At 35.5% G+C, this 16241-nt stretch overlaps 1 protein-coding gene across 2 annotated transcripts; it reads right to left on the bottom strand.

Moving 5' to 3' along the window:
* Positions 1-1035: 1035 nt before the first annotated feature.
* LOC107822283 (sister chromatid cohesion protein PDS5 homolog C) lies at positions 1036-12394 on the bottom strand. Of its 2 annotated transcripts, XM_016648815.2 has the most exons (16): positions 11920-12394; positions 10278-10481; positions 10021-10202; positions 8572-8698; positions 8279-8476; positions 7128-7178; positions 6987-7034; positions 5656-6486; positions 5407-5517; positions 5110-5223; positions 4414-4487; positions 4028-4079; positions 3854-3940; positions 3742-3776; positions 2046-2117; positions 1036-1954 (listed from the first exon to the last, which is right to left on the bottom strand). In XM_016648815.2, the coding sequence occupies exons 1-16, from the start codon at positions 12019-12021 to the stop codon at positions 1435-1437; spliced, it is 2808 nt and encodes a 935-aa protein (XP_016504301.2). In that variant the 5' UTR covers positions 12022-12394; the 3' UTR covers positions 1036-1434. The 2 variants fall into 2 exon arrangements, with proteins under 2 accessions (XP_016504301.2, XP_016504302.2); XM_016648816.2 differs by lacking the exon at positions 6987-7034 and having other exon boundaries at positions 11920-12342.
* Positions 12395-16241: the final 3847 nt, after the last annotated feature.

The raw sequence follows: 16241 nt of genomic DNA, 5'->3' as shown, positions 1-16241 counted from the left end.
TTTAGAAAGAAAATTTAATTGTTAAGCTCTTAGATTGTCTTCAAGTGAAAGCTATTGGATACATTTTTGCTGAAAATTTGGACACGAATCTTCGCCAATTTAAGCGTCATGTCGCTAGTAAGAGAATGAAATCTACTAAACAAGCTACAATTACTAAGTTTTTCCATCAATCTTGAAAAAAATTATCTGCCTTAGAGTTTAAATCTTTATACTTTTAGTTATGAAATTATTAATAATGTATTAGCTTTCTTCAATATTTAACAAGTGAAATATCCATATCTTTTGAGATTTTAAATTTGAATAATTTTCTTCTCATGTTATAGATAGAGTATTTTTTTTCACTTTGACAAATGAGTATGTTCTTTTCACGATATAAAAAAGTGTTTGTTTAATTTTAACAAAAAAAAATACTTTCTTTTCATGATGTAGAAAAAATATATTAAAAAGTATTTTCTTTCACCTCAACAAAATGTAGTAAAAAGTATTTTCTTTTATTGCAACAAAAAGAGTATTTTCTTTTCATGATTTAGAAAAAGGTATTTTCTTTCATTTCAACAAAATGAGTATTTTCTTTTCATGATATAGAAAAAGTAATTTCTTTCATTTCAACAAAATGAGTATTTTCTTTTCATGATATAGAAAAAGTAATTTCTTTCATTTCAACAAATAAGTACTTTATTTTCATATTGTAGAAATTGTTCTCTTTTTTCAAACGAAAAAAGAATATCTTTTTTAGTTATGAAGCACCAAAATTTCAACGCTACATTAGTTTCTTTGGGTTTGTGTGAATTTTTTTAAAAGAAACACATGCGTCAAAGATGTTCATTCTGGGAAATAGTACAGACGTGTTATGAGAATTGACTCCCCTCAAGCATCAAAGACATACCAAAATCACAACTCTGACAAGGACAAAAGGATGATCGCACGACAGGCTCTACCCCACAATAGGTTGACCTGCCTAAGGCCCAATTTATCTAATTTGCCACCTCCAAATGAAGCAAGCAAACCCAGTATAAGTTAAGTAACAACTTACAGTCATTAAAGCCCGATTTGGATTACCAGCTGCGAGGACAAAACGTAGTAATTTATCATCCAGCTTACACATCCATAAACTTCTCACCAACAGGGTATCTAATTCCTAAGCTACAGGGTTAAAAATAATAGGGGTGAATACAACTAGCAACCAAAATGATAATAACTAACCAATTACAGCTACCCATATGCTTAACTGACAGACTACGCAGAAACCTCGTACCAACATAACTAAGAACCTAAGACACATTTGCAAGCTGTGACACCAGATTGTGCCAGACAGCAAATAGCACACAAGGCATACTTAGGCTCTATAGCCTCTTCAGTGAGCTGTAACAGGTCCAAGAATGTAGCATAGGCACGAACAGAGCAGCTCCACTATTACATATGTGCATCAAATAATCAGTTCTTTCCTCTCCCACGCTTCTTTCCACTCTTTGCCTCACTTTCTCGATCCTTCGACGCGCTAGAGAATTTTCCCTTAGAGCTGCTATCAGGGTCTTTTGCCAAATTAGTTGCTTTTTCCTTCTCGTTCCCACTTCCTTTAACCTTCGACGAGCTAGATTTTAGCTTCTCCATGCCATTGGCACTGGGCTTGCCACCACTTTGAGGGGTTTTATTTTTGGACTTGACAGCAGCTGTAACTGTTTCTTGCTTGGACTTGTTGGCAGTCGCTGACAGGGTATCTTGCTTGGACTTGGATTTAGGAGTACCACTGCTAACATCTTTAGACCGAGCAGATGGCTTTTCAGTATCATCAACAGATTTGCCACTGCTCTTTTTAGATTGGGCCCTAGATTTACTGCTGGTTGTATCGTCAGTTCTCCCGCCAGATTTTGAGGTGCCATCTTTTAAGTTGTGCTTAAGCTTACCATCATCCTTGGATTTCTGTCCAGATTTTGTTGTCATGTCTTTTGACTTGCTGCAAAAAGAGACCCACCACTGAAACTGTTAGGCTTCCCAACAACATACTAACACATCACACAAGCACACGGTTAAGGAGATTATACAACCTTTTAGGTGAAGCCTCCACTCTTTCATGCTTCGCTGATGATTCAGCATTTCTAGGTTTTTTCTTCTTCTGCCTGGCATAGTGAAAGCAGAGTCAAAGAAACACAAAGAATTGTCATACTGCTAGAATACGAAGAAAAGATCATTTTTATAGAAGATTAACACCAAAAGTTTATGGAGGGGTAAATACTTGCCCCTATCCTTAGCCATGAGGTAAATACTTTCCTATCCTTACCCATGAGATCTCAGGTTCAAGCGCTAAGTACGGAGTTTCCTTTGGTAGGGAGCGCTTTACGTCCCAAAGTGGGAATTCCCGGCACGAATCCGGGTTAGTCGCGTCCCAAAACGGGCAACGGACACCAGGTGGAAACATTAAAAAAATTGTAATATATAGTGATTGAGAAGGAAAAAAGCTAATTATCATTTAATTATTTAGGTTTTAAATTCTTTTAAGCATAGGTCATACATTCAGCTTTTCATATCGCCCTATCCGTGTAGCAAGATCAATGAAGGCCAGAATCAGGGAAGGAAGCAGACAAAAGAATGAATATGACATTTCCCGAAACATAATCATTCACAAATACAATAGCGCAATGAGTACAGACATCAAAATGAGTATGGTCTCACTTTGCTCATCCTACAGTAAGAAGAAGAAATCCCATGGGGGAAAATCACAACCAGCCCTATCATCATACCTACCACTTTTTTCAGTTACTAAAAAAGCAGAATAGCTGCAAATAGAACAAGGAAATCAAGAACTTGCATAAACCAGGCCAAACCATATAGACACAAGCTAAAATAAAACAACTTAATACTCACTCGGTTCCAATTTATGTGAACCTGTTTGACTGGGCACGAAGTTTAAGAAAAAATGAAGACTATTGGAATTTGTGATCCTAAACAAGTCAAAAAGGGGCCTAGCGTATTTGTGTGGTTATAAAAGCTTCTCATTAAGGGTAGAATTGTAAGTTTAAGCTAAATTTGTTACCAAATTTAGAAAGGGGTCATTCTTTTTGGAACGGACCAAAAAGGAAATAGGTTCACATAAACTGGAACAGAGGGAGTACTAGCTAACCATGTGCTCAATAAGACTTGAAATCAGCAACCTTTAACAAATTTCCAAAGTAGGTCAACCAAGCAACTAAAAGGTTTCGAAAGAAAAGGTAGACATCCCTCCTGTAGACAAAATCTCATCGCTTCTCATCATATAGAATACAGTAAAAATGGATTGTAAGCTAGCTTCGTATTCCATACTAATCAAACAACTTGATTAAGAAACACATCATGAATCAGCAAAAGCTGAAGTGATAGACTTGGCCAAAGATCTTTAACCCTTTTAGCAACAAAGGTTCAAAGAAATATAAAATAATAAAACAGCAATGAGAATCTTTTATCGTTTTCTTCAGTTAAGATGTATTTGTAAGTAGTTATAGTGGTAAAGAGACAGTTGAAGGACAATCTTAAATAGAAAATGCAGAAGGGTTCCAGAAAAATGGACATTAGGATGCTCCTAGCTCTACCCTGGTCAGTAATTATAGCTTCAGGCATGAATAAATGCCTTGAAAACCAAATAAGATATAAGAATAAGGTGGACAATTAGGATGCTCCTAGCTCTACCCTGGTCAGTATTATAGCTTCAGGTGTGAATAAATGCCTTGAAAACCAAATAAGAATAAGGTGATAAATGGCTATGCTTACCTTTCGGAAGCTGCATCAGCACTTGCTATTTGTTCCTGTCAACAGAGGAACATACAAATGTATCAAAGAGAAACAAAATCATAACAAATGCAAATTACAGCCAGTAACTAACCCCTTCTGACATTGGATCATCTTCTACTAACTTCCAGCGTTCCTCTGTGAGATTTATGATTTCTACATCTCCATCAGTGTAGGCAACCTAATAAGAAATTATCATTCAAATATAGAAGGCTTAGTGCAAATGAAACAATTCAATTTTACGCAGCAGAAAACAAACTGCACTCACTCTGTACTTCTTTTTGGCAGAATCAAACTTCTCAACAACACCTTCATAAAATCTGTGACAACAAAGGAATATTAGCATAAATTCTAATACATATCTTGAGGTATCCCAATACTTGCATCTTCATTTCCCAAAACGCAGACCAATGGCATAATATCATTTCTCAGATGTAACATATACCTTTTTTAATAAGTAAAATAAGATGTAATATATACTAATGCAGATAAAAAGATTCAAGATAAAATAGAACTGGAGAAATTACTCAGAAATTTCAGCGAACTCAATATGATAGTAATTCCCAACTGTCAGGGTCAGTTATGAGGGGAAAAACATGCTGGACAGGAAAAACATGTCAGGCAGCAGCATAATAAAGTAAGATAAACACTTACTCTTTATCCAATGGCCACCAAACTTTGATTTTTTTACCAACCAAGCTCTCACCATGTTGCACAGTCCCGCTTACCTGACAAGTAAAAGCAGTACAGTGGCAGTGTGGTTAGGTATTAATCTGTAAACAACTTGTTAATCACACAGGAGTATTGTAGAAGCTAAATGAATTTAATCTAGAATAAGGCAGTATGTCAAGATAAAACCCTGACATACGATAACCGTCTTCCCAAGGGAATTCAATTAAAAACAAGCAATCAGAAATGAGTGCCAACAAATGTCAGCAACACAGAAGAGGGGACAGTTGGAGAAAGAAAGGCAGTAGTCCCCTGACGAAAGGGGAAACATAAGAGCAAAAAAATATATATTTACACATTCAGCAAGATTAAGGTGACATTTGCATTTGGCTTATGTTGTTTCCTAACACAAATGTTAGGTTTTGGAACAAGCAGCTATTTTAAAGAACAAGCAAAATGTGTGTCTGTGTATACAAGCACTTAACAGGTGGCAACAAATGGCTTCTATACTACTTGCTAACCACTATCGACACATTACAAAAATCGGTTGGAAGAATTGCAGCATAAAAACACAATTTACATTTGCAAAATAGAAAAAACATAGCACAGAACATTAGTACTATAGAAAACCACAAAATAAGAAAGGACTAAAAAACATGAACAATGATTTAAAATGCTTACCTTGTCCTTGCCTGAAGAACGCTGCTTTCTCTTTGCACTTGTCCTGGGTGTTTCCTCTTCGTTATTTTCATGCTTAGCAGAGTTATCCGGAGACTCTGGCGAAGGTACTCTCTCCTGCAAAACAAAACAACAACATGAGACAGGCATGGAGGGTCATGGCAAGTCTAACAGGCTCGGTTGTAAGAACTGTACAAACAGGACAAAATCCATATTTGTAAAATAGAGCATGGCATGTAACATTATTATCTAGATATAAATGTTCATAATAACAAGAAAACAAAAATGTAAAATGCTTACCCCGCCCTTGCCTGACGAAGGTTTTTTCTTTGCACTCGTCTTGGGAATATCCTCTTCATTACATTCATGTTTAGCAGAGTCATCAGGTGACTCTTGTGGAGGCGCTGTCTCCTGCACAGTTAAAATTGACAACTTATTAGACAGACATGAAGAGATATTGATAAATCCAACAGAGAAATAAAGTTACATAAAGAGAAGATAAATTACTCCGACATCATATTAAATAGAGGATTGAGGGAGTTCTTTTACCGGACTAGCTTTTCCACGTCCACGCTTTTTGCTATCTTCTTTATTTCTCACAGATGGACCAACCTGATTCTTATTCTTGGTATCAATCTTCTTACCCGATTTCTTCTGCTTTTTCGCCTCCACATCGCTGGTCGATCCACCTTCATTCTCCTTATGCGAGGGCTCTGCAGGAGCTTTCTTCGAAGGGCGCCTCACCTGTTTAACCTCCAAGTCACTTGTAGCTTCAGATTCCTTCTCAGACACACACTCTTCTTGATTTAAGCTGTCCTCTTTTTGCCGACCATCTTTCTTCGGTGCACTCTCATCAGGAAGGCTCGGAACAGTGGACGAAGGAGCAACATTAACAGCTTCCCCCTCAGATTCTTTGGGTGCGGAATCCTGAAGAGTAGTTTCCGGCTCCTCCAAAGAGTTAGACTGCTCAACCGCTGGATCTTCAGAAGCTGAACTTTGGTCATTTTTGTTTTGATTATTCTGATGATCTGGAAGCTTCTCAGCTTCTTTTTCACTATCATCAGGAGCTTGGTGAGAAGATTCTGCTGAGTTTGAAGAGTTTGTCCTTCTTCCTCTTTTCTTAGCAGTTTGTTCTGACTTGGATTCTGAATTTGTAGACTTTCCAGCCCTTAAATCATCAGACTCAGATTTGGATGGTGTCTTAGCAGCATCTTGCAGATCCGACTCATCATTATCTCCAGCATTTGCTAACAGTTCTGCTTCAGCAGGCGATCCCACATTCTCCTGACTAACGCCATTACTTATGATTGATTTGGGAGATCTATTCACCGTGGGGTCAATATCTTCTGAACGTGCTTCTTCTCTTATGCTCTCAGCCATCTGATCAAACAAGAAAGTTACCAAATAAATACCTTGTAATAACAGCCAGCCAACAATGTTTTCACACCATAAGAATATTATGGTGCTAACATGTTCTATCCCACACCATCCATTACAAATATTAAAGACATTACTGACTCAAAAGGGTCATATTCACCGATTTACCAACACAAAAAAAAAACTAAGGACCCATTAGGGCAACATTTGGTTGAAGGTGAAAAAATAAGCATTTGAAGTTGAAGTTGAAAAAGAGTATTTGGAGTTGTTCACTGTGTTTGGACATGAATTTCTCTTGAGAAAAGAGTTGAAATTTTGTGAGTGAACAATTATTTCATTGGAAATACTCCTCAAACAGGATTTTCAACTTCAAACTCTCTATTTTAAGTAAAGTTGAAATAATGGACAAAATTGCAAAAGACGCATTCATTTGCAATTAATATTTCATTATTTGCAAATATTAATATGTGTCCAAACACCTAGATAATATCCAAACCACATGCCTGGCCTGCCTCATCTGAAGATGCTGTAGCCACTTTGCTCCCATCACCCTAAATTATATGATCCAGAGGCAATATACAATAAATTTATGACAAGAATTTTGGAAAAAAAAACATTTATCAAAGTTATTCAAAGTCTCACACCTGAGTTGCCGGAGCAGCCTCTGGAAGATCAGCCAACTTGCCCTCAGCAGCCTTGAAAACACATCAATACAGATCATCAATATCAAAACTTCAGGAGGCGGCATAAGGGTACTTACATTGTTAGCAGTTATAAATAACAGACCTTCAAGCAGTTACTCAGGCAAAAAATTTGCAACAATAGTAGATCAGAATCAACATCGGAAAAAGAAAAAAGGAAATAATGAATTCAATTCCTGATATGTGACAGGTCAACATGGAAAGAACAAGGAAGTAGATTTTCTTTTAGACGAGCAGATATAATTTAAAGTAGATATAGCACCAAATGTACTATCACCGTACAAGTGAATTGATTACATTGTCAATATGACTGAAAGAGAAGAGAGAAACATGATTTGCAGCCTTGACTCTTTCCAAGAGCCATGCATAAGTAACTATCCCTCTCAAGGCGAAATAGATAGATATCTTCCCAATGAAACAGCAGAATTTCAGCAGTTACCGCATCAGTCAACAGACACAAGCACTGACAAATGAAAATTTGCATTTAGAATTAACTAGTTAAAGCTACATCAAGAGAGCTATACTTTCCAACAATAGTTACTCTCCACACATGCATAGATCATGTTAAAAAAGAGTTGATCTTTTTTATTGCTATGATTTATACATGCTAAAAATGTTTTTAAAGAAAGGACAATGTATTTGCTTTATCATCTCACTGGGCAAATACATTACAGGCAGAAACTCTCCTTCAAGGCGCTTTTTTGCTCCCTCTAATTCAATTACAAAATCAAATACTTTGCCAAACTGAAGCAAGGGAAGAAAAACAAGTATGTACTGTTAGAAAAAGAAACTCAAACTTACAGGCCCTTATCATATCTAAGCCTTGAGGAACAACGAATGCATATCAGGTTTTCAACAGGAATAAGAAAGGGACCTTTTAACTTTGTGGACATCAACACGACATCAACACGACATCAGGCCAGCAGATATTAACTAAACCCACAACTTAAACACGAGAAAGATTATTGTCTTAGACTCCCTAGATTATGCGGGAAAATGTAAAGGTGAAGTTAGACTTCATGTTAATCTGTACAGCAATAGTTCAGCAGCAAAAGTTCAGATACAGAATAACTTAGAAATAAAAGTTGACTAACCAATTGTTCCTTTGGTACACTGTCATTGATATGATCAACAGCTGGAAGAGTCCCTTCACACACTGAAGTAACAATTTTATTGTACTCATCCAAAGAGATGTGCAATGATTCTACTGCTTGTGTCAAGTAAGGTTTAAGCTTCTCTGCACAGTTTGCAAATACTTTCTCCCCCAACCTTTTAGCAATTGGTGTCACCTCCTGAGAGAAACTTATTAAATTTAGCATTGTAGCAAGACTACAGAGAACTCAAGAGGAATAACATAAAATATATCATCTCTTCGACCACAACATACCTCATTGTCCTTTTTAACACTAGCCAATAGAGGGGTGAGCAACTCAAGGGGTACCTCTTCACTTTCTTCCAGCACAAGAGTCATGATAGTTGCCATGGATGAGAAGATATTTTCTGGGTGATCCTCTCTGAAAGTGGAAGGCAATGAATGAACAGTCACTACTATAAGCTGAAACATATTCAATAGGAATTAGCATACAAAAAAAATAAGAAAAGTTGAGTGCCTCACATGGGGGAGAAAACAGAGGCCACAAGATTGCATAATCAACATTATCCATTTATTTGATAAGTTTAAACGACATTATCCAGTTATATTACTGCTGCGAGTAATTCATTACATGCGTACAACCATTCCAAAAGAAAACTACTCTGAGCTTTAACATGGAGCACAGTTGAGTGTACTGACAGAAGGGTAATGTTCCAGAGATTAGATGTACACTGTTGATAGACAACCCGTGCATCTAAATACCATCTTAGATGCAAAACCTACCATCTTGCTACTTTTATAAATAGTTATCAAGAGCATGCTTGGAGTATTTTCTGAACAAGTCTTTGATAAGCTTTTTAATGTTATCAGGAAGAAAGAAAAAATAATTGTTCTTTCCACTGTTCCAGAAGTTTTTCCATTTCAAAAAGAAAACTACCAAAGTGCCGCAGGAAAGTTTTAACCCAAATTTTTTTTGCAAAGCTTCTGAATTTTTGCTGGCCAATCACCAGCTAAATATCTCCAAACAACTATGTGATTATGTCATGTCACATATCAATAAAATATCTTTAACAACAATAACAACAACCCAGTCTTACCCACAAGTGGGGTCTGGGAGGGTAGGATGTACGCAGTCTTACCCCTACCCTGGAAGGGCAAAGAGATTGTTTTCGATAGACCCTCGGCTAAAGAAATAAAATATCTTTAACAACCAGGGAAAATCATTTCCAATATCACTCCTAAAAGTTGATCAAATTAGATAATGATATTCAAAATAAGTAGCCAATAGATATCCTCATTCCTGCTCTCTAACAATCACACTAATCCTGCTGACACCCCAGTATAGGCACCCAAATGATGAGAAGCTCTAGGGAAAATCATTTCCAATGTCACTCCTAAAAGTTGATCAAATTAGATAATGATATTCAAAATAAGTAGCCAATAGATTTCCTCATTCCTGCTCTCTAACAATCACACTAATCCTGCTGACACACCAGTATAGGCACCCAAATGATGAGAAGCTCACAATCCCATGAATCTAAAATCACACACTTTGATGGAATGTGGGCAATTATAACTTCAGACATATTCTCAAAAAAACACAAGTCCGAGAACATTCACTGGTATCAAAGACTTCTGCTAAAGAAGAAGAAGAAGAAGAAGCAGCGGCGGCACATCATGAATCAGTAACCAAACATTACAGAAACAAAATTACTGTTGAAAGATTAAGATATATGGCAATACCTTATAGCTTTAAGGAAGTGCTGAAACATCTCAGTAATGAGCTTATCACATTCTAGATCCAACATGACAACGCATGACCTGACCTTGGCCACTGTCTCAAGGATCAACACCCTCTTATTATATGATCTGCTGAACTGGTCATGTAAATTCTCAAAGGATGATACAATTAATTGAAAGACATCCTGTATCAACCAAGTGGAATGTTATTGGAGGGCTGATATATAATAAAGAACTAGGAGAAATCAAACTTCACATACTTTCATTTTCTCATCATCATATGGAGCATCTGGTGCAGTAATCCTAGTTATCTCACTTATACAAGAAGCAACTGCGACCTTCACATCAAGATCAGAATGCCTCAGGAGGTCATTTGCAACCAAAGCCTTCATTAATGGAGAAAGTGCATCATGCATTGATTTAGCCGGTGATTGCTCCACCTTTGACAGGGAAGATTCTACTTGCTTAAAGCAGAAAAAACCAAAAGTATATTAAGATTAGCCAAGTACAGTAACCAGAATTACCGAAAGTAGTTCTCACGGAAATTGATCAAGATGAGCAATAACATTAAGATTTTTCTTGGTGCTTTTCGAAGAGAACAAGTTCTACATAACCTTTTTTGGCAGGCAATGAAAGAAATATCCTTAATGCTGGGAAAGAGTACATCCAAAAAAAATCAGTGAGTGTAAAGAACCTAGGAAGTCAACAAAAGCCTCCGGCTCTAAAACATTTGCTGTGAATCTTGTTACATCAAAAATTAAACAAAAATATACACTTGTACTTACGATTAAGTACATTCTCCTATTTGCTTTCAAAAACTCTGGCATTTCTTAATCTCCAGTTCTCCACATAACCTCACCATACTACTATGGGGGATGACTTCCAGAAAAGTTTTAAAAGTTAATCTCTCTAGCAAAAATTCAATGACTCACCTAAAGAAGGAGAGAAAGAAACACGAGACAACTTGATTCTCTTCCCCAGAGATTTTGCATTAGAGCACCCTCAAAGGTTCACACAGACACACACATTCATGAAGTGATGAAGGTTAGTTAGCACCATTTTTAGTCGCACAGGCTAAAGGTTTTATGCATTTTCCTACGAGAATTATGGCAGCATAAAAACTCACAAACCAAATCTTCTAAAGAATAATCTAAAGACATAGTTTGGCATGTCCTTAATAGCTCCCATTTGTATCAACAGAACATGCAACCCTCATCAGCAAGTTATCAAGGGTGGGTGTTCCACAGGAAACCCATGGTTCCAAATTTTGAAACAATTGTCACTGTTTGTCACTGTAACCGGGCACATGAAGATGCACCGTCCATAGTTACTCTAAAAATAAGGCAACAATTGATTAATAAAATTGTTCAAACACAAATCCATGTATATAAACTTTCACTGGTTTGACCAAAAAAAAAAAAACTCGCTAGGGAAAGTCGCCCAACAAAAGGTGGCCTAATTCATTAACGCTTCTCAATTTTGTAATGCCGATGGTGTCCAGGCCACTCGCACATGTATTGAGTAAGTCTGCCCACCAAGTCTTAGACAGGGGAAGAATCACCTAGTGATTCTTGCAGCCGCTAGGATTTTAACCTTAGACCCCATAGGTCTCCTCCCACTTCATTGACAATTAGGTTACTCCCTTGTGTGCGTGTTGATAACAGTTACTTTACCAATCAAAAAAGAAAAGCTGATAAGAGTGTTCAAGTGCTGGATATTATAGAGCAAGAACCAGAATACCTTCAAGATAGCAAAGTTATATCCTTGATAGAACATTCAAAGAAAAATACCATCAACGGCAGCATATTAAGATATACCAAATAGGCAACAAAGACACCATGTAAGAAAATTAAAATGCAATAATTATACAGAAGCGAATAAGAAAATAAGAAAAAGGCTTACGTCAAGCAAGGTGATGAGTTCGTCAAGTGAAGAAGGAGGCTGAAGAAGCTTATTCCCAGCTTCCGCAAGTTGTTCTTCCAGCTCTTTATCTGAAGCCGACATCGTTTTTTCTTCAAGATCTCCTAGAAAAATCAATACAGATTTAAACTTACAATAACTCTTCACACCATCAAACCCTAGAATTAGCGTTTATCAGAAAGAAACAAAATCAATTGCTCCGCGTATTGCACAAAGAGAAGAGGGAAAGGATCTTGTGAAACCCTAAAGAAATGAGTGAATTTTTATGAGTAGAAAATAAATTTTTTATTTTTTATTTTTTGTTTTGGGGAGATAAATGGTGTAAATTTAAAGCGTTGAATTTATGGAGGGCTTTCGTTGTTGGAAAATAAAAGTAGGGGAGAATCCCGCTGAGAGATTGAGGTCGGAATTATCGGGAGTTATTGGATTTGCTTTAATTTGGAACATCAAGTCCGCCAATCGAAGTTTGAGAAGCGTCGCATTTTGTCTCTTTATTTCCCTTTTTTTGAAATGCCAAGTGCCTTGTGTTTACTTTTATGGTTAGGTTATTGTTATGGTTATTGTTATCTTTCCACTAAATATTACTCCTAAGTATTTATGAATTTTACTAATTACTAAATTAAATCATTTTATTTAACTGTTCCTATTCTCTATATTTGATTCATAGAATTGTGCTTAGCTCCCGGCTCATAAAACGGCTCTGTTGCACTAGTTGGCAAAGAGTTGGTAATATCCCAAGTACTTGAATAATTCAGTAGCTTACATTAAATTAACTTAGGAAACGGGTTAAATTTATCATATAAAACTTATGATAAAGCCTTATCCATTTATTCTTTTATAATTTTACTACAAATTGAGAAAAGGACACCTATTTATTATTTGTGTAATGCATTATTTTCCAGATTTATTTCACTAAATATTGTAGTTGCTTTCTGGTTTAACGCCCTAAAAATATAAAATTTTATTTCGAACAAAAAAAGAAATCAAGAACTTACATATTAAATTTTTAATTTAGAAAATTTGAAGAATAAATATACTCCATAAAATTTGTGTAACAATATTATCTTATCAAAAAAAAAAATGTGGAACAATCTAAACACTAGGAACTGCTATAAAAGGTTAGTTGGCTTGTTATATGAAATGTATGAAATAGTTTATCGATAACGTGAGTGAAAATAAAACTAAAATATCGTTCAATAAATTAGTTACTTTAATTAGCCAACTTTGTGTAAGGTATTTTCTTCTTTTTTTTCTTCGTGTTATCCTTATATACCATAGTCAAATTATATGAAAGTTCGTCAATAGCTGGTAAGAGAATTAAAAATGAAATGTTGTGAAGTATGTAGTTCATATGTGATATGGACATAATTTCAAATTATTTTAATTTATAAAATTATAAGAAATGTTAACTAAAAGGTGTACATATGAATGAGAGTCATTACTTCTAAAAAAAATCGAATGATTAGGTTGAAATAATTCTTTAATTATACAACATTATTTGATAATTTTCTTTTAATTGTGAGTTGTTATAATTCATACTAATAGTTGGCTATCGTTGAACTTTCCAATATATCAAGTTTATTTTGATCGTTTATTCATGATCAAGAAGATATTTTGTCTTATTCAAAGGTAGTAAGGTGCTTTTTTAGAATTTTAAATTCTAGTGTCAAGTGAAATCTACTCAAAATAAATATAAAGATTTAATAAACCTTTAAAATTATATGAATCTGATACAACTACAGACAAAAGTTGTCTAAATGTATAAAATCTCCGAAAAAGAGCCGATCATCTTAGCATATAATCTAACAAATTTTTGAGTAAATCCTTAACTCTATATGTAGGGTAGGTACGATCAATATAATTATGAATCTATGCATATGTAAGTGAATTTCAGATAAAAATTATTAAAATTTGTCCGGAGAAATAATAATCTAGCATAAATGCATAATAAGGTATGGATTCTAAAGTTATAACATCAATTGATTAGCTCTGTGATATATGGTATTTAATGCATATTTAGAATTTAAGACAACCACAAAAACGAGTTAAATGCATTTTTCCAAGAAGGGGAGATTATCTTACTAGTATATTAACTTAAGTAATGTATTTTAAAGACTTAAGGCACTCATTAGGCTTTAATTTTTAGTTTCATAAAGAGCATTTTGTCACATAGGTTATCATAATCGAACTAATATTTTAATTTGGGTAAATGAGGAGATCTATCTGATGATAGGCAATAATTACGTATTTTAGTCTATTATTACACTCTAATTTATTGCACTTTAGTTGAGTTTGCGCTTTAATCGCTAGTGTTTTGCACTAATTGTGTGTTTTATGCCTTGTAGGTGTGATTCCGAGCTATATAGATGTTATGGAATAAATTTAAGTGGTTTTGAGCTTTGAAGTCTGAGTAAGAGCTCAAGGAATTAAGTCGGGATCGCGTTCGGGGATCAACGGATGATAAAACAACAAAACGAAAACTCGAAGAGGCATATTGCGCACTGTCTAGTAAAATAGACATAACTTTTTACTCAGAACTCCATTTGGGCTCCATGATATATGGTTGGAAAGATGACTCAAAGGACTACAACTTTCATGTTTTATGTTTTTCCATATTTCAAACGGAACAGGATGAAATACCGCGGTTTTACCGAGACCGCGGCAGAACCGCGGTGAGGGCTGCTCGCAGACAATTGAAGCAGCAGAGGCCATGTTTGACCGCGGTTTGACCGCGACCGCGGTAGAACCGCTGCAGGAGGCGGAAATTTCAGGGACTAAAGTGCAAAATACGGGATTTTTAGCCCAAAACCCTATTTTAAACACTAGACTCCGCCCAAGAGAGTATGTATTGTTTTTGGAGAGCATTTTTGGAAGAAGAACAAGTGTGAGAGATCACCCAAAACATCTTGGTTTCTTCCTCTCTTTATTTTTCTTGCAAGTTTTATGATGAATATTGTTTTAGTTTATTTACCAATAGTTATGAGTAGCTAAATCTTTTGTCTAAGGTTTTGATGGAACCTATTGGGGGATGAACTTCTTGTTTATGTGAATACAAATTGCTAGTTTCAATCTTTATTTATTCAACTATGTTCTTGTTGTAGTTAATTGACAGGATCCTCAATTAGCTGTGCCTATTTAGTGTGCATAACTCGGGAGAGAGTGCATATTTAGGTTATTGTTGAATAACACCACTCCTAAAGTATAAGAGGAATCTATAACTGCGGGTTTAAAGGCGGGATTAGGGATAACGAAGTCTTGGGTGCAATCTTAAGTGAACTGTGTTAATTAAAGCTAGCTAGTGTATCTCGGGAGAGTGCAATAGTATATTACTGTGATTACTCGGGAGAGATTTACGGTAAGAAAAGTGTTCATGATTGATAGAGGTGTGTTGGTAAATTTGTATGACGCATAAACATAAGGGATTCCATCAATAGGGGAAATCTTTACCTTAGCTTTTTCTCACCATTGTTTACAACCTTAGCATCCTTAGTTTACAGCTGTTTATTTACTTGCAATTTTAGTTACTATAGAAACCATCAACTTGTGATTCAAACATTTGGGAAGCAGGTTCTGAAGAGTTTAGTGGGTCTAAAGATAGTGATTGATAGGTTAACTCTCTGTGGATTCGACCCTGGGCGTAATACTCGGGTTATATTTGCAACGTCCGCAGAGTCCTTTTTATAAGGCATAGTTGGGCGTGATCAAATTTTGGCGCCGTTGTCGGAGAGTTAACGGAATTATCAATTACCATTGATAGAAATACAAAAATTCTTAGTATGGTCAGTTTTCTCTATACCCAACTTGTGAATATTTGTGTAATTAATTTTTCTTACCTTAGTCTATTTTTATTGTTTGGGTCTTGTTTATTTTCTTAGTTTTGAAAAATGGCATCATATAATAAAAATTGGTGGGATGGTAGTTGTTCATACTGTGATGACCCTTGTCTTTATTATGGAGGACCACACTCATGGCAAAATTGTTTAAATTTTTCCGGGGGTGGATTGTGCGCACAATCTCAAACCCATGAGTGGAGTATTCGTGATAAGTGTGGTTTTCCACATGAACTTGCTGCTCTGGAGTGTAAGCACGTGATTTTTGCCCTATATGAGAATTACTCCCAAAAAATTCAAAAATAAAATGATTTTTCTTTGGTGTGCAATTTTGTGATATTTTGTGATATTTTGAATAATTATTTGTATTTGTCTGTGCGTGTTTATTTGTTAAATTAATAAAAAATACAAAAATATGTCGCATTTTGCATGTAGGATTTAATTCTACAATTGATAATAATTAAATTTGTTTTA

This window comes from Nicotiana tabacum, chromosome 8 (genome assembly GCF_000715075.1).
Source record: "Nicotiana tabacum cultivar K326 chromosome 8, ASM71507v2, whole genome shotgun sequence".
NCBI lineage: Eukaryota > Viridiplantae > Streptophyta > Magnoliopsida > Solanales > Solanaceae > Nicotiana > Nicotiana tabacum.
This window is presented reverse-complemented; position numbering and strand designations above follow the sequence as displayed.

What these genes read in the sequence shown, in the direction of transcription:
- LOC107822283 (XM_016648815.2), bottom strand. Translation starts at nt 12,021, where the DNA reads ATGTCGGCTTCAGATAAAGAGCTGGAAGAACAACTTGCGGAAGCTGGG. An exon ending in CTTCAGATGAGGCAGGCCAG is followed by an intron (nt 6,487 to 6,986) that starts GCATGTGGTTTG and finishes TTGTTTGATCAG; the next exon opens with ATGGCTGAGAGCATAAGAGA. An exon ending in CTTCGTCAGGCAAGGGCGGG is followed by an intron (nt 5,224 to 5,406) that starts GTAAGCATTTTA and finishes TTTGTTTTGCAG; the next exon opens with GAGAGAGTACCTTCGCCAGA.